Source organism: Ovis aries, chromosome 4 (genome assembly GCF_016772045.2).
Source record: "Ovis aries strain OAR_USU_Benz2616 breed Rambouillet chromosome 4, ARS-UI_Ramb_v3.0, whole genome shotgun sequence".
NCBI classification, from domain to species: domain Eukaryota; kingdom Metazoa; phylum Chordata; class Mammalia; order Artiodactyla; family Bovidae; genus Ovis; species Ovis aries.
The window spans coordinates 83,032,213-83,059,913 of NC_056057.1; the positions used below are offsets into that span (position 1 = coordinate 83,032,213).

Below are 27,701 nucleotides of genomic sequence, written 5' to 3' on the forward strand. Positions count from 1 at the left end.
TTAAGACTTCTATTTTTTTTTCCCCTTGGTAGTTAGCTCTAAAAACTACCCTGTTGAAACACAAGGAGCTAGAAAAGGGCCCCAAAGTCCCCATCTGCCATTTTCTATTAAACAGTGAATACCCGCCAAGTCACCTTTTCATTTCAGCCATAGTTTTTTTTGGCTTCCAAAAGAGATTTTAGAAATTAACATATTTGATTGGGAATGCCCGAGAAATACTATGTGTGTCAGTGAAAACCTTACACAGCACTTCAGCCAGGAGAAGAAAATTGCATTTTAGGACTAAAAATAAGCCAAAGAGGACTTTAGCAACAATAGTACTTGGGCAACAACTTCAAAACCTGTGGCAGCCTTTATCACCAGCCTGTCGAGATGAAACAAAATTAATGTTTCCCAACAGGGAGCAACAGTATTCATATCATTTGATGCTGCTTGTTAGTGTTGATGCTTCGGTACATGTTGTTTGGAATAACATATACAAGCCTGGAAACAAATTTCCCAGCAGTAGTAGCCTTGTATAGACTGAATAAAGGTTATTTTCTACAGGGAGGTATCTTATAAGAAAAAACAGTAGGGGAGACCATAGAAGTGAGAGGATCCTATGGTGCTTTTTGTATTTAACAACAATCAATGGGTTTTATGGAAAATCATTGAGCAAAATGTGAGCTGCAAGCTACTACCCCATACTGATGTTATTTATAACCTTAGTCTTAAACTGCAGGAAAAGTACACTTCCGTCCTTTGGGGAATACATTAAAAGTATAAAGAGCAGATAAAAAGACAGCATTTCATGGATCACCAAGAACAAAATCCACTTAAATGAGTTTAGAGTTGGTTTCTTGGCTTTTCCTGATGGAGGAGGACTCATAAGACATTGCCCAAGAGGAAAAAGCTCTTACTGAAGTGCCTTTGTTACCTCATGCATAAACATGGGATTAGTGCAACACACACATGCATGCGCGGGGTCCGCTTCTGGCGGCTTGACCCAGATCAACTCGAACACAACCAAGGCTGGCTTCTGTCATTTATGTATTTAATTTGGGGAGGGAGTGGGCTAGGTTAGGCCAAATTCGCACTATGCTTTTCTGAGCTATGTAAAGCAGCTGCTTCTTTTTAAAAATACGCTTTTAAAGTTGTGTCTGGTGAGACAAGTTAGAAAAATCCTTCGTGGTCACAAGATGGTTCTTTTTTTTTTTTTTTTTTAAGGTGTGTCTTCTTGGAAAATCTAGAGAGCCATTCCGAAGCAGAAATGGTGAGAGTATTAACACCATCTGGGACTGGCAGCTTTACCACATCAGTCCACACACAGGAAACAGTGAATCTCAGCTACGTAGGGCTGTGGGTCCTGAAGGAAGCCTCTGGCCCCAGGGAGGGGCGAGGGTGGGGGTGATGGGAGATGTATTTCCAATGAAACCACCTTGGAAGTTCTTTGTGAGTTGATGGGCATTATCAAGCCAGCCCCCCAAATCTGCTTTAGCAACTTCATTTCCATCAACATGACCAATCCCAACACATAGCTACCCGAAGCTTTGTTCCCACACTCTACCCTTCCAGCTTTGCCCACCCGAAGAAGAAAAGCTGAGCCGAGAGGACAAACGAGGCCCGGGCCGGCTGGGAGAGGTGACAGCATGCGAGCACGGGTTACCTGCAGATGGCCGACTGGCTGTACGCGGGGCCCTCTGTGGCACTGAGGGCCTGGCCCACCTGAGTCTGGGTCAGGCCAAGGGACAGGCGCCGGATTTTAAAAGCTTTGGCAAATTCTCGGATCTCCTCCAGATTAACCCCATCCACCTCACCCGCAGCCGTTTGAGGATCTGTGGAGATGTTTTTAAAAACAGGATCAATACATCAACGCACATCCGAGTACTATGTGTTCATGACGGCTGATGAGAGAGTGGCTCATTTTATAATAGCAGAGCGGTGGGGAAGCCACATGGCAGAATGTTTTTTGTCTCCCTGGAGTGGAGCGCAAGCCCCTATCCTCAACTCATTTCCACCTGCACCAATCATCCTTTGAGATAGCTCTGTCCCAGATGAAAACTACAGTGAACCCATCCAGCCACTTCTACAATACAAGAGTGAGTTCCTTAGAGCTTAGCAAATACTACCAGTGCCGGGAGGGAGGTGGTGGGGGCAGCGGGGGACGGTGGGGGGATGACACACCAGTTATGGGGGGAGTGCAATTCCATTTTGCCCATAAATATGTTCAGATATCATGCAAAAATAGAAAGATGAAAAGATTTCTATTTGATATGTCTTAACTGGACTGTTCAGTGCTAAAAATTGCCCTTGGAGAAAAATAGTATTTTGTATTTTCCTTTATCTGATCACTGATCAGGCTAACAGATGCCTAATTTCTTGTGTTCACATTAGCCCCTAGGAAGAGCATACTTATGAAACTGTGGGAATAACACTGTCCCTCGCCCCTCCCCCACTGCCCCATAGCAATTTATTGACACAGATGTCTTTGTCCCCTGAAAGGGCACATAATAAAAAATGCCCACCACGGGAAGGCTCCTTTGGTGCCAGATAACGCAGTCAATTTAGGACTTATCAAGGGAAATGACACAACAGCTGGAGAATGAAACTCTCCCCCCGACCCCCCCACCCCCAGCTACTGATCCCTGGATAAATGAAAGCTTATACCAAGCTGGAGACAGCATGAATTGGGGATGGTGGAAGATTTCAAAGTGTAGCACCATCCTTCCTGGAGCGAAGCCATTCTCCCTGTAAGCTGACTCTATTGTTCTTCACCTCTCCCCTGGACTTAGGTGAAAAGTTTTTCTTTTCCTTTTTCTGCACAATCACCCACCAGTTTAAGTCCATTCCAGGAATTGTCTAAGGAACTGGGGTGGACTCTATCAGTCTTCTGGGTTTAGGGTTATAGAAACTACTATTATCATGAAAAGAAACAAACATTTGTACCCCCAGGGTCAACTTTTCAAGAACCCTGAAATAAAGATGTTAACATCTGTGGGAGACTTGAAGCTTCCTTGTATAGATTTTCACATTACAGGGCAAATGGAATCTGTCAGTAAAATCAGTTGTGAATGTGTACACTGTACCCTACCTTCTCATTAAAAACAAAGTCCTGTATGATTTTCACATGTCACTAAGCATAATTTCATGGAAGAAAGATGTGTGAAAAGAGGTATAATCACTGCCTTTAGTCTCTAAATATTTCTACTTCTTTCTTTATGTTTTGTTTGTTTGTTTTGATTTTGGGTGTGCAGCTTGCAAGATCTTAGTTCCCTGACCAGGGATTGAACCCTGGCCCACAGCAGTGAAAGTGTAGATAGAGTCCTAACCATTAAACTCCCAGGGAATTCCCTCTAAGTATTTTTTAAGTGACTCCTGGGAATCCTAATAAGTGGAGAGAAGGAGCAAGAGAAAGAGAAGAGGCAGGTCCAGCCTCTATGGAGTTTGCTGTCTACAGGGTGTTGGGGCTCAACATTATGAATGAAAAAGAGAGGAAAACACCAGGTTGCCTACAGCTAAGAACTAGCAGTGTGGCACCCACATCGAAATTTTAAGAGAAGGGAGAGGTGACAGAAGAGAGGATTCATCTGGGTCTTACCCAGTGGGCAGCTTTCAGAGAATATTCTGGTCCATAGGAGCAGGGTACAGGCAGGCATGGGTGTGAGGAGAAGCCGAGCACTGTGGGGGGTCTGCAGGGAGCTTGGTAGCAGGAGGGAGAGCTTGTGTTGTGAGTGGTGAATATTTCAGTTTAGAATAAAGAACATATATGTCCACGGACAGGGCAGAAGATGACTATAAAACTGACTGGCTGTTGAGATTAATTATAATCCCGCTTTTTCTCTCCCAACTGACCCAGAAGCCTGGCATCGCTTGGTCAATGAAGACTTGTTTAGACTGTGCCTGGTGAGGGCTTCCCTCTGGATCTTAATTCCCACCTGCAGTGCGCCCGGAGCAGCTGGGAGGATTTGCTAAGGATTCTGGGAAGTTCCGTCCATGCACATAGCAGTTTAGAACCTCTGCTGTTTTTTCCTTTAAAAATTCCTAGAGCAGGAGTTGCAAATGAACATCTTGCAAAGAAAACTTAGCTTTTGGAGTGTGTATAATTTGGGGGAATTACTTGACAACATTAACCACTGGGAGATTTCAAATGAAAAATTTAATTTGTCATTTTTTTCTTTGAGATGTTAGAAGATTTGGTCCACGAGGCCCACACTTGCACTTGGGCACAATCAGTCAGCTGGCCCTGCTTCAGTGTGCCCATTCAGCTACTCTGCATCCTTACCTCCAGCCCTCCTCAGATCTTCTGCCTTGCTGAGCCTGTCTTGTGACCCTGCCTTTAGAGCATGCATTCCCAAGGGGGTGGAAGTTGGTTCTGAGGTGGCAGTGGGGAAGGTGGAAAAGTCTTAGGTAGCACAACTGTTGAACTCCCGCAAAGGGCTGAGGTACATGAACAGAGCCAGTGTGTGGCATACCTGTGGTGTTAACATTTCACTGAAGAAGGGGGCCAGCTAGGACAGAAAAGTCTAAAAGAGCTCCTTGTGGAGGGAGGAGGCAATAGTAAACTAGTAGTCGAGAAGCGCTGGTGTAGAACAGAGACGGACACTTGGTGCAGAACAGCACAGGGGCACAGAGAGAGGGGGCTCAGCCTCTCTCCAAGAGGAAAGGAAGAGGAGCTGGTGGCTTTGCAAGTATGAGCACTGGAGGTTCAAAACTGAGGATAAAGAAATGGAAGCTGGACGCTTTCCTGTAACAACATGGCTTTAGGACAGTGGTTTCCTTTCTTTCTTTTTTAATTTATTTGGCTGGTCTGAGCCTTAGTTGTGGCATATGGGATCTAGGTCCCTGACCAGGGATCAAACCAGGGGCCTCCTGCATTGGGAGTGCAGAGTCTTAGCCACTGAATTACCAGGGAAGACCCCAGGACAGTGGTTTTCTTAATTCAGTAGGTCTAGAAGTCACCTGTTAAGACCTGGGACATGCATTTTTAACAGGTACCACAGGCAACTCTGATGCAGAGGACCTACTGACTCCAGGGTCAGAAGTTTTCTCTGTAGTTGTAGCCAATCCGAGTTTGGATGTGGCATCCACTGCATGGCTCCACTCAACGCTTAACCATCATTATTCATCAGGTTCCATTCCACAGAGATCTCTACCACCTTGTAAGATGATGGGCCAGAAAGACTACTCAGTAGGCACCCCATCCTTGCCTCCACTCCCGGCTCCACCATTCATAGCAAGTGACAAACGTCTAGGAGTCAGTGGGCTGGGTGGCCAGTGGAGTCTGGAGTTGAGAGGAGAGCTTTTCTCTGAGCAAAGCTAGGTAGGGAAGTAAATTTGTTGCCTTACATTAGCCCCATCTCTAGACCAACAGGAAGCAAGAGAGTTAATCTGGAGGGATTTCTGGGGTCGACTCCAGTCCCAGGGTCCACTTGAGTCGGCAGTGCGGTACCAGGCAGGTTTATGATTTCAGATGTAATTTTGTGCAAGATGCTTCCAGCTTATGTCTTCCTTGCCTTTATTGTTCATCTCCTTACTAGTTCCCTGAGACCAGCCATGAAATCCCTGTGTGTGATTGTGCAGGTTGCTCTTGACCAGATCGCTGAGAATAATCAGGGATGAAAAGACAGCTATGACCTCTTACTTGCTTGCACTGACCAGTTGTGTGTATTATCTAAAAGGCTCAGAGAGGTGAGTGCCCCGCCCCCTGAGTCCACAGACTTCTGTGAGACCCCAAACAAACATTCATCACATCTTCTTCCTCGTCTCACCCATTTCCCACTCTTGTCTTTTCCCTGGTTCTACTTAGAGAGCTGGTAAGATAGGAATTATGGTGAAATTGAAACAGGGTGATGGTCTATTGGACAAAGGCCCGGGGAGGGAAAATCAGTATTTCATTGTTTGTGCAGTTTGTTGATTGCTGGAGATGGGCTGCTTGGCTTTCTTTATATTATTGTTCTCATCCATAAAAGTCAGATGGCAGATGTATTATGATGGTTTCATTCCATGGATCCCCAGACTTGTGCAAGACAGTGTTTGCATGGATGAATATAAGTTTTACTCTGATTGCAACATGTGGGACTTGTTTTCCCGCATTGGGAGAATGCATTAGATGGTGTCCCTAACATGTTTTGAATTAATTAAAAGAAAAATGCAATTTTTTTTCTTTTGTTCCAAAGTTTCTGTTTTAAGTGCTTGAGGTTTTCTCTCCACTGTTGGACTGTTGGCCAGTTCCCCTTCATTAATGGTTATATGCTTTTCTGTTTGAAGAGAGGAAATGAAAGATGAATGGTGAATGGTAAATGGAAGCTTCCCTAGAAGGTCATTGTAGCTCTCAATCTGGCCCAGAGGTTGGCAGTCCACCCTGGGATCAGGCAGTCTGGCTTCCCTTTCTCCAACGTGTCATTCCTTCTCCTGGCTCTGCGGAGGTTGGGTTAATCCTAAGGATGAATCTCAGGCCTCCTTGAAGGGGAACTCAGGGGGAACCCTCAAGTCCCCCCAGAAGTGAATCCAGAACCTTGAATCCAGCTCTAGGGAAACCCAATTTGGTATTTCTCTGCATTGGGAGTGAGTGAAGTCACTCAGTAGTGTCTGACTCTTTGTGACCCCATGGACTGTAGCCTACCAGGCTTCTCCACCCGTGGCATTCTCCAGGCAAGAGTACTGGAGTGGGTTGCTGTTTGCTTCTCCAGGAGATTTTCCCAACCCAGGGATCGAACCCAGGTCTCCCGCATTGCAGGCAGACGCTTTACCATCTGAGTGCAAATGCATCTCATAGAAGTTTGTTCCAGAGTAATTTGGTCCAATACATTGGATTGGCCAGAAAGTTCAGGTTTTTTGTAACATCTTAATGGAAAAACCTGAACAAACTTTTTGGCCTACTCAGTGTTAAATAGAGTCAGAAAGCAAAGACTTCCAGGCTTCACCCTGAATCTGAGCCTTGCTAAAGGAGCCAGAAGATCAGCCTATGCAGGGATTGGCTCACCTGGCATTGAATGTTGGCAGCAACCCTTAAGTATAATGATGACATTTCCCAAATCTGGAATGTATGGGCTTAACAATAAAAGATTTTCATGGGAGCTAAATGCAAAGTGTGTAAAAAAGAACCTGTTCTGTAGAATCAGATTCCTTGGTCACTGAGCCCATACTGAACTGAGTGCTCAGGATGGGCCAGGACTGTTACTTTGTTTAATTTTCAAAATTTAGATCCTTCTAACTGTTCCCCTGGACATCAGTATAAGGGGTTGCTAAAAGGGTCCAACAGTTTCATTCCACCTACACGCCCCTTCTACACTCTCTGCTTGTGGGATTGTTACAGAAGAAACCCATATCTAATATAAAGAAGGTGCCAAGTCTGAATCCACTGCCTTCTAAATATCCATCTGCTTTTTAGTGCTACTCTCACAGCAAAAATGGGCATATTTACCAAATATTTCTGAGACATAAGAAACCATTTGGGAATGTGCAATGTAATTTGGGAGAACAGCCTGCTTACAATGTGGTGACTTTATTGAGCTGTAGAAAATGGCGTGAAATTGATCAAATGAATCACGGGTCCCACTGTGCCGTAGCTATCACCAGGCATCTTTTTTTTTTTTTTTTTTTAAGTTTGTTAGTCGTTTGGGATCCTTAAGCATGCAAACTTCAGAGAGTCCACAAAGGAACCAGGGTTGTTTTATGGCGTCCAGTACTACCATATTGTTACTTCTGTGTAGCAGGAAAAGTTCATTTTCAAAGCAGATACAATTCAGTCTTCAGATGTGAATGGTATGAATGACAGTCTTTTTTTGTGCTGTTGTTTTAAAAAAATTTCTTAGCACCAGGCATCTTTAGGTTCACTTAAAAGTTTGGGTTTTTTTTTTTTAAATTTTATTTTATATTAGCTCTCAGTCCTTTTGCTGTCTGAGAATTGAGTTTACAGGCCAAACCAAACCCAGAAAAGCCTGTGTTTTTTTTTTTTTTCCCTGAAAAGCCAAACCAAACCCAGAAAAGAACACAAAAGTCCCATGTCTACTTGTTTTTGAAAAGTACTGTGTAAATCTTAAGTTGGTTTGGGACTTTGCCATTTGTTTGGCTCTTCTAGACTTTCCAATAACTCTGCTTATGGAACCTGTAGTTACTCCTGGTGACTGTGGAGACTGAGCAAGGTTTGACACAGGGCAGGCTGTGCAGTGCTGTGAACAAGAATGCAGATGTTTTAAGGAGTGTGCATCCCTAGGTTGGGAAGATCCTCTGGAGGAGGGCATGGCAACCCACTCCAGTATTCTTGCCTGGAGAATCCCACAGACAGAGGAGCATGGCGGGCTACAGTCCGTAGATTTAGAGAGTTGGACATGACTGAAGTGACTGAACACGCACATTTCTGTTCAACCTTATTCTGCAGATAATAGATGGAGGGTATGTGTTAAGTTGCTTCAGTTATGTCTAACTCTTTGCGACCCTATGGACTGTAGCCTGCCACCCTCCTCTGTCCATAGGATTCTCCAGGCAAGAATACTGGAGTGGGTTGCTATGCTCTCCTCTGGGGCATCTTTCCAGCCCAGGGACCAAACCCAAGTCTCCTGTGTATCCTGCATTGGCAGGTGGGTTCTTTACTACTAGGGCAACTTGGGAAGCCCAGCATGCATGCATGCTTGGTATTAACTCTGTATTTTTTCGTCTGGAGTAGGGCAGGTTATGGATGCCCCAGCCACTCCCATTCATTTGAAGCAATGGCAGGTTCCCCAGCATAAGGCCACTTTGACCATGACTTAGGAAGGTTCACTCACCAAGGTTTTGACCATAGGTTCAAATCCAGTTTGACCTGGTTCAGACTATGGCCTTGGCTTAGTGGAGGGATTTGATCCATTAACCATTCAACTTATTGAAGGATTTTTACTTCAGATGTCCTTCTGTTCTGTCTCAGTCTCCAAAACTGAGATCACGATCCACTGTACTGCCATAGGCCTTATTCATATGTTGACCATAGCATTTGTTTCCCTTTGTTGTAGCTATATTTCTTTGTTATCAGTTCATGACCTTCCCCCAGAGCAGGGACCACATCTTGCTTATTTTTTCTTTCTTTGTTTCTGTTCCTGTGCTCACATGTATGTGATGCTCAAAAAGTAAGTTGTGGTTGTTTTTTTCCCACATTTAAAAGTTTTAAGTTGACATCCTCTGACTAAAACATGTTTTCCCTCCTATAATTTAACCTGTATATAACAATTGCATCTGAAATATAGGGTTGGGTCTCCCTACATTAGCCTATCTGCAAAGTTGGCAAAGTTTAATCTTAGACAAAAGTAATTTTAAATGCATATTGCATGCTTGAATATACATTTCAAAATACAAAAGTTGTCTAGGGTTTCTCTTCATATTGGCTCAGAGAAAAATCTTGTGCTTTAATTATAAGATATGGGTTCAGGCATTTAACAATTACTTGAAGAATATTTAGGTGATTTGATGTATTTTATCATTCAAATTGTACTGGATAAAATTTATGCGAAAACGTCCTGTCTGTTTAGGGCAGCAGTGGTGTGTAGAATGTGTATGACCCATTGAATCTGACTACCTGGGTTATCACCTTGGCTTTGTCACAGAGGAGATTTGTCATAGAGTGTCAAGGTCTTTCAACTAAGACTGAATCTGGCCTCTCTGACATAAGATGGGTTGTATTTTGCAGGATCTATTTGATGCCAGCATCAATATCCAGAAATGATAATTTATATTACTTTTCGTGAGTATTCAAATGGGTAAAATATTGAAAGTGCTTTGAAAACTCTACTTTACAAGTGAAGTCTTTTTTGTTGTTGTTTTTGCCGCACCACACAGCAAGTGGGGTCTTAGTTCCCTGACCAGGGGTTAAACCTGTACCCCTTGCAGTGGAAGCATGGAATCTTAACCACTAGACTGCCAGGGAAGTCCACAAATGAAATCTTAAATGGAAGTTTGCTGGGGAATAATCAGTATCAGAAGATGTTCCAGGTTATTATTTATTCTATATTGGGTTTATGCTCAAAATGCTCAAAATCTGTAGCAGTCACAAGCCCAGCAATAGGTTTGTATAAAGTCCAAACCCTGGTAGGTATAGTCCTGGACCTTCTTGTATCTCCCAGAGAAGGTACTTCATTCAGGTTCTGCATATGAGTTTGGAGTTTCTTGCCTCAAGTGCCTATGGTAAAGGAGTCTCTTTTCCCCAGTTTTTAATATTTCCTCTCAAGGACATGGACTATGGTTCACTCGTTATATGCATAGAATGTGCCACTAGCCTCTATGTAAATGAAATTTCATTTTGTCCATTAAGTAGCTCTGTAACTAATCTCTGAAAAAGGCTAATCCTTCTCTGCCCAGCTAGAGACAAATGGCAAGACAGAACCGAGTGCCATCCATCCATATATGCATGCATATGTATATATGTACCTGTAAATTTTTTGGAGGGCTTGCTTGTGTGTGTGAGGGAGACATGGCAACCCTCCATTTTGCCTTGCATCTCTAGACTTGGCCCGTGATATGGAGAATCCCTACTATTCCTGTTATAACAGGTCACTCATGACACTTGACCAAACACAGATACTCACATATATCCTTGTTTTGTGCCACAGGTGCCTCTGCAGTGCTGTAGCCCTTTAAACCTGTAGCTGTTGGGCTTTTGGTGCCTGGAGAATTATAATTCATGCACTATTCTGTGATTTTATATACAGGTAAAAATTGTACTAAAGGTGAACAACTAACATTAAATTAGATCATTGTCACATTCATCTATTTGCATCTGATACATACGTTGTCTTCTCCTAGGGCCACTTACCATTTCTAAAATATGTCTACATGGCCTGCTCAGGGAAGCAGACCTGCAGGCTCACGTTATTTTATGAATGGTTGTTCAGAGGTTTCTCATCAGATTCCAGCCCATGCAGCTTCCCCCTCGCACCACTGGGGGCAGCTCGTGGTGCACACACCACCCGCCCATGGGCACACTCTCTTTTATTTCTTCTGACACCTACAAATAGAATGGCAGGGACTTCAAACACACAGAAAAGCAGCTTGACCTGCCGGCTGAGTGCCTGTTGTTGGATATTTCAGTCCTGAGCTATGTGGCTCATGCCCTGAAAGCTGATCAGTTGCTTCCTTCTGAAGCGGCCAGACTGACTCAGCGTCATCAGAAGGCATCTTGGGGTGGAAATGGCCTCTCCATGCATTCATTGATGGGGTGTGGAGGTGTCTGCTTCCCCAGTGAACCACTGGCCCTGGGCATGGACTTTATCCCAATATTGACCTACCAGTGCCAGGAAACTTCTCTTCTGTTTGAAAGATCGGAGGGAGAAAGAGGGAGGAAGGGAGAGGAGGGATGAGAGAGAGAGGCATTGCAATTAGGCAACAAGAAGGCCACCATGATTTAACCGAGCCAGAAAGGATACTTACTGCTGACTAACTGGCCCACGCTCAAAGCTGAAGAAGAGGAGGATGAGGAGGAAGAGGAGGAAGCCTGCCGGACGGGGCTTTGAGACATGGATGCTTGGCTGTGAGCCAGGTGCAGAAGACTGCTTTGGGAGGCTGCTTGACCCACTGACGTCTGGGAGGGTTGGTGGAGCTACGCAGAGGGATGTAAAAAAATACACAAAGGCATGAAAAATTAGGAGGAAAATGCTAGGGAATAGAAGTGTTATCAGGGCTGAATCATTTTATTTCTAAGAATATATACATCTCTGGAATAATGCACACCCTGCACAACAGGCAGGGTTTTGTTTTCTTTCTTTTTTTTGTATATATTATGTGGCTGCTTCCTTGACAGGCATTTTATTAGTATTTCTAAATATATTAATTCCCTACTTGGCTTGCTGAAGCATCTCATTTTCTACATTTCTTGACCGCCACATGTGATTGGATTCTTTCTGCCTGTTCATGCAATTCCAGGGTGCTTGACAGGCTTCTTGAGTACGTATAGGTAAAATATAAAACCTGCCATCAACTTAGACCACAAGACTCAAGATCAAGGGTGGGTTGTGCCCAATCATTTTGTCTTATGTAACTGGTGCTTTTAGGAAAGTTCCAATTTAGGCTGAGTGTATATGGGAACTTTCTGCTCTCTCAAACCAGAATCTGGGTGTATTACTGTGGAGCTGGGAAAAATAATTCTAAGATCCTATCGAAATTAAGAGAGAAATGGGGGCAGTCAGGACAAATGTATCGATTGGTATTTGTCCCTCTTGGTTGTCACTTTCTTACACTGTGCCAGAACTTTGTTTGGCATTGTCATGCTCTCACATTTAAAACTCTCACATCAGCCTGTGGAGTGGGTATTATTCTGACCCCTCTTTTACCACCAGGGAAGCTGAGGTGTAGAGAGTTTAAAGGATTTGGTGTCTTCCTTCGGCAGGTGTGGAGGAGCTGGTCTCCAGACCTATGAAGTCTGATCCCTGGGCTTGAGCTCTTAGTCACAGCGCCACAAGTCAGAATTCACTTCAAGTCTCACGTGCGGTAAGGAAGGTGGTCATTGTATTCACGACTTCTTTCCAGGTTATCAAAGAGCTCTGGTTCTGGGAGGTGAGAACCTCGACTGAAGGGAGGAAGGAGAGAGAAAAGGAGGACAGTCACAGCTTCTGGGTCCACCTTGACACCTGGGAGGGGTCTCTCTCCATCCACGTGTTGACCCTCTGGGAAGCTGATGAAGGGCAGCCCTAGGCCTGGCACGAGGGCACCAGTAGCCTCAGCAGTGGCCACCTTTGTCGATTAGACAGAATACTTCCCAGAGTGCTTTCATGTCCATTATCACAGCTCCCAGAGGTGTAGGAAGGTTTTCAAAAAAGGTTTTTAATAAAAGGAAGTCAGTCTGGGAGTGGAATCAGGCCAGGCCCTGAACTTTGGTGAAAAGAGAGCCAACTACAAAACAGGCACTGATCTTTGACCACCTCCTCAGGATCTAAGAGTCAGCCTGGAGATTTCAACTTTACATTTGTCTATGCTTTCCCAGTGTGTGTGTGTGTTCAGTTTTTTTTATTCAACTTTATCAAGATATAATTTACACATAATAAAATATATACATTTTATGCATACAGTTTGATAAATTTTGTCAAATGTATACATCTGTGAAACCACCATATTATCAAGATATAGAACCTTCTTATCATTCTATAAAGTTCCCTAATTGCCTTTGTAATCAATTTTTCCAACTCCTGGCCCCAGACATGGACTGCACTGCTTTCTGCCACATGTACTCATTTGGCATAATTCTAAAACTGGAATTGTATGGTATGTACTTTTTTGCATTTGACTTCTTTTGCTCAGATACTGTTTTTGAGATTTACCCAGTTTTGTTGGATATATCAGTAAATCATTTTTTAATTGCTGAGAAATATGTATAGTATTGTTATATATCTGCATACATATCTATGTCGAAGATTGTCTATGCATTCATCTGTTGATGGATATTTGGGTTATTTCCGGTTTGGGGCTATGATGAAGAAAGCTGTTATAAACATTTATGGACAAATTTTTGTGTATCCCTGTGTTTTCATTTCTTTTATGTAAATACCTATGAGTGAAACTATGGAAATGACTGAGTCATACCTTAAGTGCACATTTACCTTTTAAAGAAACTACCAAACTGGTTTCCAAAGTGGCTGGAGCCATTGATATGCTCACCAGCTATGTATAAGAATTCCAGTTGCTGTGCGGCATCACCAACACCTGTGGTCGATAGTCTTTTTAATTCCCTAAAGTGGTTTTAACCATCAATTAACATTCTACTTTCAAACAATTGTTAATAATGTGCTACTTTGGAAATGTATTTAGGGACCTATTTCCCTTCCCCTCCCACCCTGTGGCAATGCTTTTGCTCTCCAGATTCACAGGCTAGCTCTATGCCGCAGATATAGCTGGCACAATTATGGGAAGTAAGTGACTCTCCCAAGACCATGAGTCTACCTTAGAATCCAGGCTCTCGCCCCATATTTCAGGGCTCTTTACAGGATGCCAGGCTGTCCTGTTCCACAATTTCCTGCAATTACATCTCAAGGGAACATCCTCATTGTTACTCCACTGTGCTAAGATTGTGAAGTAAGGTAGTTGTAATTGACATGGAACTCAAATTAATATGCAACAAGCATCTGCCTAAAGTAATTAGCCAATCTGCTGAGCACATAATCAACAATCGAATCCAGTAAATTTTATTCTGTAGGAACACACACTGAAGATTAAATCTACTTTTAATTTGCTTAATAAAATGTGATGGATATTTGCATGTCAGTCTATCCCCTCTAATGTATTGAGTTGTCCTTCTAAATATTGTTACTTGACAAAAGCTTTGCACAGTTTTGAGTTACTGAATCATGAGCTAGTCTTTGGTTTTACCATTTCATCAATATTTTATTGGCCCTGGGTGTGGCAAAGTACCATCAAGGAACTGGATAAGACAATAATCAATTTAAATTTCTTTTTCTCATACACAACTCAGTAAAGAAAAATTACTAGGCTTCAGTCTACACAAGAGAAGGAATTCTAGAGAAAAACAAAGTAGCTCTATTGAGAGTCTGTTCTATGCCTACACAGTCAAAGAAAGAGAATAATCTAAGATAACTAAGAATCTAGGAAAGAAGTATTTTGTCCAAAGGAAATAAACACTTTTTTTAGAACACTGGGGTCCTGCTTACCTTCCAGCATTCAACCAAACAGTTCAGAATAACCCATAAAAATTCTAAAAAGTTCTTACTTGAAAAAAATCAAGATTTTAAGGTTATGGCATTTCTAGCAAATTAATACAGGCATGGAAAGTCCACCAAACAGGAGGAAAACAAAGGGGTGGTTCATATTAGCCTGGGGCTTTGCTTCATCCAGGGAAGTAGAGAAGGATGTGAAGATGTTCATCCCACACAGGGTATGAGAGACAGGCAGAAATAGGATTCAGAGTCCCTTAAGATTTATGCTGCTTACTGCATCTCATAGGCTGGCTTTGTTGGTTTGTTTGTGTTGGTTGACACTGATGATGTATTCAACAAAAATAGATATAGGCACACTTTGAAGTCTTTCTGGATTTTCTGTGCCAGTGCTCCTCATCTGTCTTCCTTGTGTAATGCAGTATATCTTTAACAATATTTCAGTTTCTGGAACAAAGCATCTTCTAATTAAATTCACGATTGATATAAAAATAAGTGAAGGTGACAAGCATCTTGGAAATGGGATAAAATGAAGAACCAGAATGTGATAGATGAATTGGAAAAAGTTAATTTATATAAACAGTAGAATTCAAATGGGATTAAATATAGAGAAATTCATTTGGGTAGGGGGGGAGAAGAAACTTTCCAAACAGGTAAAGGCAAAGTGGATGCAGAAGAAATGAAATTAGTGGTTCTCAAGATTTAAGCACTTTCAGAATCACCTGGAGGGCTGTTAAAACAGGTCCCTGGACCTTACCCCCACAGTGTCTGGTGCAGTAGGTCCAGGTGGGAGTCAATAATTTGCATTTCTAACAGGTTCCCAAGTGAGGCTAAGGCTGCTGGTTAAGGGACCTCTTAAGGTTTTGGAAGGATCTTGTCTTTGAAAAAGTGTAAAGAAAGTAGATTTATTGCGTCTAGACAAGAGAAGCCAGAGCCTAGATTTAGTAAGAACTTTTAATAATTAGGAGGACATAAAGAATACCTGAATGTTATCGAGGAGTTCATTCTACAGTGGACATGGCCAACTATGCAGGTGTTAAATTTGCTGGAAGGTTCAGGGTTGACCTCAGGACAACCTAACTTGAAAAATTTTGAGTACTAAAATTTTGAAAATTTCTAATAGCTAAAAACTCCCTTGGGTATCATATCTAGAACATGATAGAACTCTGCATCTTAGTGCAGAGGAAGGGGTTAACAGAGAAAGAAAGAGAATTAGGGAAGAGAGTGCTGTGTGGAAGTTCTCCCCAAGCTGCCGGCAGGTGCTGGTTTGGAACAAACTGGAAAATGGCAAAAGACACAGAATCGGAAAGCCACAGAAGGGCCTGGGCTGGGCTCCTCAGGGAGCATGCCTCTGGAATCTGGTGTCCCCAATAGGGAAACACTACCATTTGGCAGCAGTAAAACACGATGGATGGAGCACGCAGCGTAGGCTGGGTCCTGAGCAAGGCTGAATCATTCTGGTCCCTGCCTTCCAGGTGTAGACAGTACAGACTGATGACAGTGAAGGGAGCAAGGGGAAAACCGAGGTGGGAGAATGATAAATGGGAGCTACACAAAGGAGGGATCCTGGGCAGGGGGATGGTGGTGGGAGTTTGCCAGACAGAAGAGGAGGGAAAGGCGTTCTAGGCTAGGGTGGGCAGGGAGCACGTGCTCTGTCAGCTGAGCTCGATGGGGAATGACCAGGGGAGACCAGAGAGGTGAGATGCCCCGATGTGTGGCTGGAAGGTCAAAGGTCTGTTTTGTACTGGGGTCCCTGACACACATTTCCTTTCTGTAGGAAACTCTTATGACTATTTTAGATCCTGTACGGGTGGAAATACTTCATTTATGTCTCATTCTGGATGGCTTCAAGAAAAAATTGGAAACTACTGATTTATGTAACAGCTGGGAAAAAACTGGTGACTATATATTTTTTACTTGAAAAAAAAAAACCAGATGGATTTAGAGAATCATATAGCATTTTAGGGGCTCCCCTGTGGTGCTAGTAGTAAAGAACCCACCTGCCAGTGCAGGAGATATAAGAGATGTGGGTTTGATCCCCGATCCCCTGGAGGAGGGCATGGCAACCCACTCCAGTGTTCTTGCCTGGAGAGTCCCATAGACAGAAGAGCCTGGTGGGCTATAGACCATAAGGTGGCAAAGAGTTGGTCATGACTGAAGCAACTTAGCATGCACGGCATTTTAGAGAGCTAGTTTAAATAAATCATTTTCCTTTGGCTTCCTATTAGCACCAAGATTACATTTTGAAGAACAATTGAGTGCCTTCATGGATGGCAGTCTCCAAGTACTATAGCCATAGTATTCAATTTTTGAAAAATTTCAATGCTTTGATTTTACAAATCACATTTTTCCTTTCCCGTGTCTCTGTTTTCTTAATGACATTAGAAATCTCCTGTAAACTTTTGTTGGGATTTAGTCAGAGGAAGAATAAATATACACAACATGATTTCTGTGCTGCTCATGAAGAAATCATGAATTCACAATCACAGAATAATAAGGGCAAACCCTGGCATGTGGGTCACTCTGACTTTTGAAGCTGCAGAATCTTATGGAGGAAAGGAAAGGTTACTTTCAAGCTCTACCAAATATTTTTGTATTAAGCTCTTTGTTCCATGCACAGAAAGATACTTCTCTCTCCCTCATATATATATATACATATATATATGTGTGTATTTTGTGTGTGTGTGTGTGTGTGTGTGTGTGTGTGTGTGTGTGTATGTATCTTACTTCCCTGACCAGGGATCAAACTCACATCCCCTGCACTGGGAGTACAGAGTCTCAACCACTGGACCACCAGGTAAGTCCCCCTCTCTTTCTTATCTAGTCATTTTCTGACCTTTGTTTCTTTGCATTGCTTACCAAGGATTCCCGATTCGATACTATGAAAGTGATATCTAGGACTATCAGATATTGGTATATGTTTTTTAAAAAATACTGTTTGTATTTCAGATGATAACTTTGCAGGTTCTCAATCTTTCATCATTGGAATAAAGCATCCTCAAGAGTAGTTGACTCTTCACTCTTTGATTTTATCCAGGTTCTTTTAAGCAGTGCCACTGTAGGCATGTGTAAAAATTAAGATTTTTAAATTATTTTTTTAAATTAAAATGAATCACCCCAGGTCATCTAGCCCAAGAGGCCTGTACTACACTCCATAAAAAGTGGACTTCCCTTTGAGTGTGAGTTAGGGATTTCTCTGCTCTTGTAATTTATGACATATTTTACTGTTGGAACTATGCTCTGGTGAGATCAAGCATTTGTCATAAATCACATGAAAAAATAAATTGAGAAACTTCTCTACTGTACAAGAGAAATCCTTTATTTTTTAGTGGTTGTCCATATTATATTTCTTCAATGTAAAGGGTAGTATTTAAAGAAAAAAATTGAAGACCACTATTCTTATATATATCTCTAGGTCTGAGCTTTTTACTTTTGGACTCTCAGCATTTTATGACCCTCTATCCTCAGAATTCCCCCTTTTATATCTGGGACTCAGACTTGAGCATTTCCTGTCGATTTACCCAACTTGTTAACTTCACTACACCTTCCAAGGTGTTTCAATCAGAGCTGATGCCAAGAAATGGTGTGGCGCTCTTCTGATATTTCTCAGCTGGTCCGTCATCAGTTCCCTTGACCTTTCGCGGACTTGAGTAGACCACTGGCACGTGCCTTGAACAACGGGACAGGCCCACGGGTGCCTGCCATGACTTGAGGATTCAGGAAGGTTCGAGTGTCGCTCTTTTCAGCTGTGCACACATGTCCTCTCAGCATGCACTTTGATGAGAGATGCGTGCACATATACTGGCAAGGCAAGTTCTGCTCTCTGCGATTCTGGTTGTAAATGACGTAAGTTGGATGGGCAAGGCGCATCCCCTAGAGGCTGGCTGTTTCTTCCCAGTTGCTAGAGCTCCAGTTCTACCAACAGGGTTGATGGCAGTGGTCAGACTAGCAGAGGACCAGACATTCCCACTGTGATAATGAGGTTTCATCCAGTGGTCAACAGGTAGGGTGCGAGCAAGATTCTGAGGTGCATCTATGCTCGCGAGAGAGACTGTGTAAATGGATTCACACTGTTGATAGTGGGCGAGGGTTTGAGGAGGAGCACCATACCTCCCTCTTACTTGCCATTTCTTAGTTAGCTCCTTCTGGATCAAAACTGTACTACCTCAAATATAGAGCTGTCATCTGGTATAATAGCAGTGGTCTATCACCCACACACCCTACTTAGAAATTCAAAGTGAGAGTGAGAGCTACTTGTATTAAATGTTGATGATCTCTAATTAATTCATCACCTTCTTGACAATTTACAACTTGGGTTTGCTGACAGAAATAGTTTTTTAGCAGATTGTACAAAAAGATTAATTTTCTCATTTCTGCGCCCAGAGATAATTTTGAACATAGGTTTGAACAGATAGAACTAGGGATTAAAAAGCCAATGGAACATTTGGAGGAACTATTTATTCATTTTTTGGCCACACTGTGTGGCATGTGAGATCTTAGTTCCTTCAACAGGGATGGAACCCGTGCCTCCCGCAGTGGAAGCTCTGAGTCTTAACCACTGGACCAGCAGGGACCAGTCCAGTTCCCTTGGGGGAACTATTTAGAAGGGTAGAGAATACAGTGGAATCCTGTAAATAGTAAAAGAAAGAAAATAGCTGAGAGACAGAGGCAGAGGGAGGGGGTAGAAGTCCTCACAATACATTTGTCAGGGACTGTCCCACTGCCCATGAGAAAGCTGGGGAAGAAGAGGGTGGTGGGAACCCTGGCTCACAGGCAGTGGTTTCGATTTAGAGGGAGAACCAGCGGGAGTAAGAGAGGCCCCCCAACTGCTATGTGAGGGAGATACTGACATTTCCCCATTTTATAGATGAGAAAACTGAGGCACAAAGATGAGGAATGCCTCAAGATCACACTGGGACAAAGTCACCTTTTTTAGTTTGAATGTTAGGCCCCTTCCATGACTGTTCTCAGACTCTGCATTTCAGTCACATGAACCCTTTTCCTGTGTTTTAATACTCCAGGCTTCTTTGTGTGTTCCTGCCTCTGTGCCTGCTATCCCCACTGCCTGGAATGTTGTTGACCAATCATTCACCTGGCTGACTCCAACCCATCCATTAAGATTCACTTCCAAACCACGTGAGGACTCAACACTCTCCGGACAGTCAGTCACTTCCATCTTTGTGATGATACTAAACTTTGGGCATACCTCTCCTGTTACAGGACATGCTGTCTTATTTATTTATTAAAAATTTTTTGGCCATGTCACTGGATCTTAGTTCCTCGCCCGCTCCACCCTCCTCTGTCCCCCTGCCCAGTCCCCACCCCTTCCCGCTGTGGAAGTGCTCATGTGTTTTGGAAGTGAGTCTTGATGGATGGGTTGGAGTCAGTCAGGTGAATGATGGGTCAACAACATTTGTAACCACTGGACCAGCAGGGAAGTCCTAGGACATTCTGTTTTATTGCATAATGGGGCTGTGCTCATACATCTGTGTCCTCTACAAGACTATGAGCTCCTTAAGACAAGAAATAGCCACTTTCAACCCTGTTTCTTATCATTAAACAGAGGCTCAGTGTATAGTGGGTTATCAAGAAAGGTTTATTGAAGAAAACAGTTAACCAGAAACTCCATGAGGTCAGGGACCATGTTGTTCTTCTTCAGGGCCGTGTACCCAGCTTCTAGTATAACACACAGAAAGTGCTTGATTGATATTTGAATGGATAAAACATACTGGATTCTCATGGTTTTAATAAAATTCTACCAATTAGAACCTCCTATTTTTCATTCCCTAATTTCTGGGAAGCACTTTTAGCAGCATCAATTTGGGATCTCTTAATGAGTAATAGTTTCCCCCTGCCCCCGCCATTTACAGATAAGATGTTAACTGGTCTTAATTTCTTGTTGACCCCTTTTAAAATTGACTGAAAGTTAAGTATCATAAGCTGTGATAAATAAGAACACAAATCTATTGAACTTTAGGCAATTGTCCTTGTTATAACCAAATATATTCTTGTTTATAGATTAGCAGTTATTTAGTTGTCACTCATATTCACTAATAATGAAAAATAAAGCTACTTGCTTTTTTAAAAAATAAGTATTAATATGTTAGGATTAGTGAGATTAAATATTTTCTAATTTAAAAATTACTTTTCATTGATTGAGCCCAAATAGAAGAAGGACGGTAAGGAGAGATGTCCAGGTAGCCACGGCTGTCTGGACAAGAAGCCTTTACCTGCTGGCCGGGCTTGATGGGGGATAGCGTGATGCCCTGCGTGTTGATCACAGGCAGGATCTGGTTCCCGATGACTGTGGCAATGATCTGGCCCTGGGCGTTCGTCAGGAGCTGGGGGGTAATCGGCTGCACTTGAAGGCCCTGCGTGCCACTCGCTGTTTGGCTTGAAGGCCCTGGATTCGGCATCAGAGGAATGGTCCCAATAATCTGCAAGAAACAAGCCCACAGGTGAGGCTCCAGGCTCTGCTCAGAGTTGGCACAGGCACCTGACCCTCTCTCATACTCTGGTCTCTGTTGGAGGCTCCCTGAGAGCTGATTCAGAATCCTCAGACCAATCTGGAGAAGAAAGAAAGTAGCAAAGGATGAGCATGTGAAGGAGAGAGAAACACACGTAGACCGAGTGCCTGGACAAAAAGGGAAACCATCTTATTTAAAACTAAAATCATGGGTTAACAGATATACCTTACTATATACAAACTAGATAAACAACAAGGACCTACTGTGTAGCAAAGGGAACTCTGCTCCATTCTCTGTAACAACCTATCTGCGAAAGGAATCTGAGAAAGAATAAATATTTGTTTATGTATATCTGAGACACTTTGCTGGACTCCTGAAACTAACACAACACCTGAAACTATACTACACTACAACTATACTTCAATATGAAAGAAAGGAAACTCAGGCAGCAGTGAGGGCAGAAACGCGTGACTTCTGCCAGGGCAGCAGACTCCCCTGCTCTGTCTCAGAAGCAGACGGAGCATCAGCGTCTCATGCACTAAAGGCCCTCCTCCGGCCGGGGAGCCGCGCGCCTTCCCCACAGGGCTCCTCACACACAACGTGCTTCCTTGTACTCCTCTGCTTGGGTCTCTCCTGTCCTCTCCAGCCCTCTCTCCCCTCCCCGCCTTCCTGCTCCTCTCTCAGGTCGGGGGTTAGCTCCCTGACATCCCAGCATGACTGGAGGCCCCAGCAGCGCCCTGGTGATCACGGGGATGCAGAGCCCGGATTCTGGAGTCAGGGACACATAGGTCCAGTCCTAGCTGCACTGCCTCCTCCACTGTATCGTAAGCAGCCTGTGCTTTCGGCGGGAGAACTGGGATCGTTAACCGATACCTGAAACTCAAAATAGAGGTGAAATGACGACTGAGGACTGAACATTTTTCAAAGAGCGTTTTAATTTTTTTTCTTTTTTGATGTGGACCATTGTAAAAGTCTTCACTGAATTTGTTACAATATTGCTTCTGTTCTAGGTTTTGGTGTTGGCCACAAGGCATGTGGATCGTAGCTCCCTGACAAGGCATCAGAATGGCAGCCCTGCACTGGAAGTCAAATTCCTAACCACTGGACTGCCAGGGAGGTCTCTGAAAGCGCATTTTAACACATGGGTTTTAAACTGGGCCCTAAAGGTGAGAGGATCAAGGCTTCTGCGGCAGCTGGGGGAGGCTTTTCTCTGTATCTGGTAGCCTCGTGTCAGTAAAGAGCTCATGCAGAGCATCACAGGAGGGCCTGGCTGGATCCAGTCACCGCGGTGGGAGAAAGGGAGCGTGAACAGAGGTGTTCATAAGATCTGGAAACACAGACACATTCGTAAGTTGACAGGGACAAATCTAATTGGTGAGAAAAGAAAATACAACTCTGTTTTCCAATGTCATGGACTCTCCCAGGGAAAGTCATGGAACTCAGGTTAGATGCTGTCCCCTCCAGGTACCCCAGGATGCTTATGCAGCTCTGCTCTGCTGGCTGTCTTCCAGGGACACTTTCCAGACATGAACTGTGTAACGTGACCTGAGGGGGCCACCTTGACATATTAACAATACTATCTCAGGAAGTGCTTTCATGGGTCTGGTTTTCATTCATTCCACATTCTCACAACAGCTCACTCCTGTGAGCACTAGTCTCACCCCTTTTTAGCAGGTAAGACAGTGGAGGTTCAGGGAGGAGTTTGCAAGTGGCAGAGTTGGGGTCCAGGTGTGCAGGACCCCCAGATGCTCACTTTTCCATGTGTCCCCTGGCTGCTACCACAGGAAGGACATAGGAGGGCACCTGCTCTGAGGAAAAGCCCTGCATCCTGCTTGCAGTTTCCCACCAGATGCTTAGCTGCTTGTAGACTAAGTTTATAAATGATTCCATTTTCTGCCCACAGTGCCCCAGGCAGGGCTTGGGACATAGTTTCTCAATAGCCATCTTGGGAAGGAATGGTTTCTGGGTTCAGCTGTCTCTTGGATTCCAGATACAGCTGGCACTGCAGAAGACCTGCAAGACCACAGGATTCAGTCCAAAGATCAGAGTTGAGAGACATCCCTCCTCACTCGGCAGGCCATGCTTCCACCACAGAAGCTCCTGTGGGATGGCGCTAATGGAGGAGCTGTGCGAATATCAGGTATCCATGGCAGTTGTCAACGGCGGACAAGCAAGGTCAAGTCGTTTCCGAGAGAGTGGTCAGCGGTCCTGCAGGGAGTTTGTAGCTCCACAGTCTCACTGAGCAAGACTGCACTCCCTCCAGCAGCACTGGCCATGAGCATGTCCCATCAGAGCCAGCAAGGTCAGCAGGAGTCCACATCAATAGATCAGGGCGCATAAGTACTTTATTGATGACTGGTCTTGCGTTAACATCCCAGGGTCCAAAGGCTTTGACTGCACAGGCAATGAGGGGAGCAAGTTCCTTGTCTGACTCTGATGCAGGCTACTCCCACTTTCCTCACCTGCACCATGAAATGTACAACGCCCCTGTCCTCAATGCACAGGGAAAGTCCAGAGGCTCACCCATCCTGTCTGACTTCCCTGGGCCTGGGAAGCCCCACTCCTCCTGATTGGCCCCAGATGAAAGCCCACAGAAGCTGGATTCACTTAGGCGGCAGGGTTGTGGGTTCTATTTTAGGCAGGATGTCAGCGTGTTTAGCCCGGGAGAAGGCTTCAGAGGAGGCAAGCACCTGACAGCTACAGAACACACTGGGATGTGGAGTGAGGCATTCTGCTTCCAAGAAGATTGACACGAGTCTGTGCTCGCCTGGCGGTAATGAGATGCTCTGCCTGCGTTCTGAGTGCAAAGAAGCAAAGGCAAACACAGCGTCTCACCAGCCTCTTCCCCAAGTGCAGTCTCACTTGCCAACACCTCACGGCAACATTACTAAAACATGGCGTCACTTTTGTCCCCCTTCACCCCTCCTTTGCTCCTTTCTTCTTTCCTGGGCCTTAGCATCACTTACTGAGGGTAAGGTGGTGCTAGTGTCAGAGCCAGAGAGACCCACAATGGCCCGACGGAGGGGATCCTTTAATGGGAGGCTTTGTCTGAGAGGTGGGAGGGTGGGGTTGGGTGGTTCTAAAGTCAGGATGGCTTCTGTGAAGTTGAGCGTTTTTCATTTTTGTTCTCCTCTCGGCACAGTTGGGATCACCATCTCAGCTTGTCAAACCCTTGGCAGTACTCTGTGGGGAATTTTTTAATATTCCCTAGTGCCTTACAACTTGCTCATTGTCATTTGCTCCCATGCATCCAAGTGTGGAGACTGTGTTGTTGAAAACTTGTCAGATGTGCCAGTTTTGCTTACATAGATCTCACTCTAACTTCTCTTTAGACTCTAACTTCCAAAAGGTGGTCACAAGGACATGCAAGGAGCCGAGGCAGCAAGGTGGGAGGTTCATTGACCTGGAATACTTGTGTTTTAAATGAAAACATTTTCAATATTCAAAGGAAGTATTTGCATCTACACATTCTTCAGCTAAATCAGGAAATCGCAGCTGAGGTTTGAAAAGGCAATAAGGAGGCTTCCCTGTGGCTCAGTGGATAGGAATCTGCCTGCCAATGCAGGGAACACAGGTTCGATCCCTGGTCCAGGAAGATTCCACATGCTGGGGAGCAAGTAAGCCCATAAGCTGCAACTGCTGAGCCCACATGCCACATCGATTGAAGCCCGCGTGCCTAAAGCCCCTGCCATGAGAAGCCTGTGCACTGCAACGAAGGGTAGCCCCCGCTCACTGCAACTAGAGGAAGCCTCACAAAGCAACAGAGACCCAGCACAGCCAAAAATAAATTTAAAAAAAGAAAAGGCAATAATGAAATTGATTTGAGGACAAAGATAGAAAGAAGCCACTTTCAAAGCATTTGTAGTCCAAGGACTAGCTTTTGGAGTTTGATTTTCTGGTTCCTAGGGCTAAGGATTTACCACAAGGAGATGTCCTGATGGAAGCACATGTCACCGAGCAAACGGCCATTGTGCTGGGACTCTGGATCCAGGCATCGGATACACAAGAGATATTCTCGTATTCCAGCTTTCCTGAGATGCTGAGGACTCTGGCAGAAGAGCCTCGTACCACCAGACCCTTCTCTATGTAACACACAGCGTCATGTGCCATGGAAGACACCAGGAAGACACAACTGGGGCAGGGGAGGGGTGATAAAAATAGGCTCATTGCATGCAAAGATTCTAACAACCCGATGGAGAAATGATACGTGTCAAAGTGGCAAGGACTCTCTGATAAAAATCTCTACTCATGTGGTCAGTGCTCAGAGGAATATTTGGAATGAATGAGTGGTTTCAGAGGAAGAAAGATGAAGATGATGGCTAGGAAGACTTCCTAGAAGAAACAGGGGCAGAAGAGCGTCTTGGAGGTTGGGTGGGATATGGCAAGTCAGAGAATCCATTTCAATTGGGCGGTGAGAAACGTGGCAGTGGTGAGTTAACTAGTTTCATGCAAAAGAGAGTGAAGACATTGGTCAGTGACAGGTTGGCCTGGAAGGGTCAAGTTCCAGGGGAGAGTACTGAAATGGAGCTATTTCAGATGAGAATGTGACTGCGTGGCGAGAATGGACTGGAGTGTCAAGAGGTGACTGACCAGAAGATGAGTCACTGGGATATTATTGTAGTCCTCCAAGTGTGAAGCAAAAGGCTTCAATGAATCCTTGGCATAGGGGATGCTTAATTCGTTGCCTTCCACTTCAATTCAACAAGCATGGTCTACTTTATGCCTAGGTTGCAACATTAGAAATTTTTGAGTGAAGTTATTGGCCCATCAATCCTACAGCAAATAGCTCAGGCATCATTTGCAATGATCCCCTCTGTCTTTTCCCTGACTGCAACAGTAATGATTCATCTCTGATGAATGCTTTAACCAGGACGAGGCCCATACTGCTATTGCAATGATAATTTGTGACCTCAGAGTTCCAGCTTCTCTGACAGGGGACTTATTTTGTTGTTGCTGTTCATGTTCACTTGTCTCTTTGCTTAAAAGGGTTAAGAGCATAAACCACAAGGGAGAATAAAGTCCATGTTGTAAGAGTAACTAAAAAAAAAAAATCACTGAAATGATTACTAGTGTTCATTAGCACATCGCCCTATTTTCATAAGAATGGGGATGACGTGCACATAAGTGTGCTATTATTATCCAGTGGCCATTATGATTTAAGCCACCATAAAGATTATCTTGTGATTGTGGCAAACCCCAGCAATTCAGTGGCATGTAATGCCTTGGGTTACCACGTTATCACTGCAATGCCCTCATGGACCTCAGTGTGGTTGAGGTGTTTAGCAGCGATGCATTATAACTGATGGAGAGGAATGGGTGCTGAATTTATTCACTGCCAGCATGTAGGTGTCATCAGCAGCAGTTGAGGGGGTATCACAGAAGCCTAGGGCATCCAGACAAGTCGTCTGATAGGCCACATGTTGTAATAGTCTATGACATGCTGTTAAACTCTGCCACAGAGAATGCGATTGCAGATGTCAATGTGACAAGTAATTCTGTTGCATATATCTTTAGGAAAAGGAAACCCATCACTGCTGGAAAGGGGTGATTTTTCAGGGCTTTCAGTCCATCAGCAGAGACAATTCTTTGTCAAATATTTGTGTAACCTCAGCACTTTTTGGTCAAGAGGCTTTTGTTAACACCTGGCATCACTCTGTCCATTCTTGAGCATAGAACTCTACCTTCTGAGAGCTAAGGAGCTGGTAGCGAGTGATCACCTGTCTCCTTCCCTTTCTCTTCTGGTCTGGCCACAGCCACTGTTCTCTCTTCCTCCAGGGAATTTTTATCTTCTTTACATAATATGTTGACTTCAGTCTCAGGTGCTCTCAAGTTTAAGGTTAAACTTGGTTGTTTTGGCAGTTCCAATTAGGATGCTGATTTAGGAAGAATAGGGAAATATATCCATTTCCCAGACAAAAGTTATTTTTGTGACAGTCAATCTAGTGTCCAAGGAGGGAAACATGAAAAGTATGAATATTTAGAGGTCTTCTATGGAGAATCTCAGCCAGAGATAGTAAAGGCATGAAGATAAGCAGATCAGTGAGTTTAATTAGAGGAAGACATGCAACTAAGGATAAATAGATTTAATCTTGTTGCAGGCAACATCAATCAATCAACCAATTGGCTATGGCTTCCTGGAGCTCTGAAGTTTCCAATGTTCAGGAAGAAACAGTGCCATGACTGATTAACAATGTCTGGCAAGAGTATGGGCATAGGGAATGGAGGTGTGTCTGAAGGGGGCATAACTAAAGCCCGGGACATGAGACAAATTGTCTCAGGTCAAACTCTAAGAAATAGATGACACACAATTTCGTAATGAGTGTGAGAAAGAGCTTTTTATAGCATACAGTTTAATGCTTACACTATGGGTATCAGTAAGTATTCCGCCTCTGGGAATATCTACCTACTCAATGTTTCTCACTGTCAGTTAGAATGAGGATTCTTGCTGCTGAGTGCTCTACTACTTGGCTTCAACTTTAGAAACACACTCACAGATGAGAGTAAAGAATTGGAAGTGTCATGATCTTTAAAATGTCACTTTGACTCACATTATGAGAAGGATAATTTGCATGAAAACTGATGCTGTAAAAACAGCAATGACAACACTAAGAAAATCCACTTCCCTTTAATG

At 43.9% G+C, this 27,701-nt stretch overlaps 1 protein-coding gene across 1 annotated transcript in view; it reads right to left on the bottom strand.

Annotated features, from left to right (window-relative positions):
• POU6F2 (POU class 6 homeobox 2) overlaps nucleotides 1-27,701 on the bottom strand; it is a 398,314-nt gene that overhangs the window by 6,377 nt on the left and 364,236 nt on the right. Inside the window, exons 7-9 of the mRNA XM_060414407.1 lie at nucleotides 20,834-21,258; nucleotides 11,374-11,542; nucleotides 1,646-1,814 (exon numbers count right to left, since the gene is read on the bottom strand). Coding sequence (XP_060270390.1) covers nucleotides 1,646-1,814; nucleotides 11,374-11,542; nucleotides 20,834-21,258 — 763 coding nt within the window. The remainder of the gene's footprint in view (nucleotides 1-1,645; nucleotides 1,815-11,373; nucleotides 11,543-20,833; nucleotides 21,259-27,701) is intronic.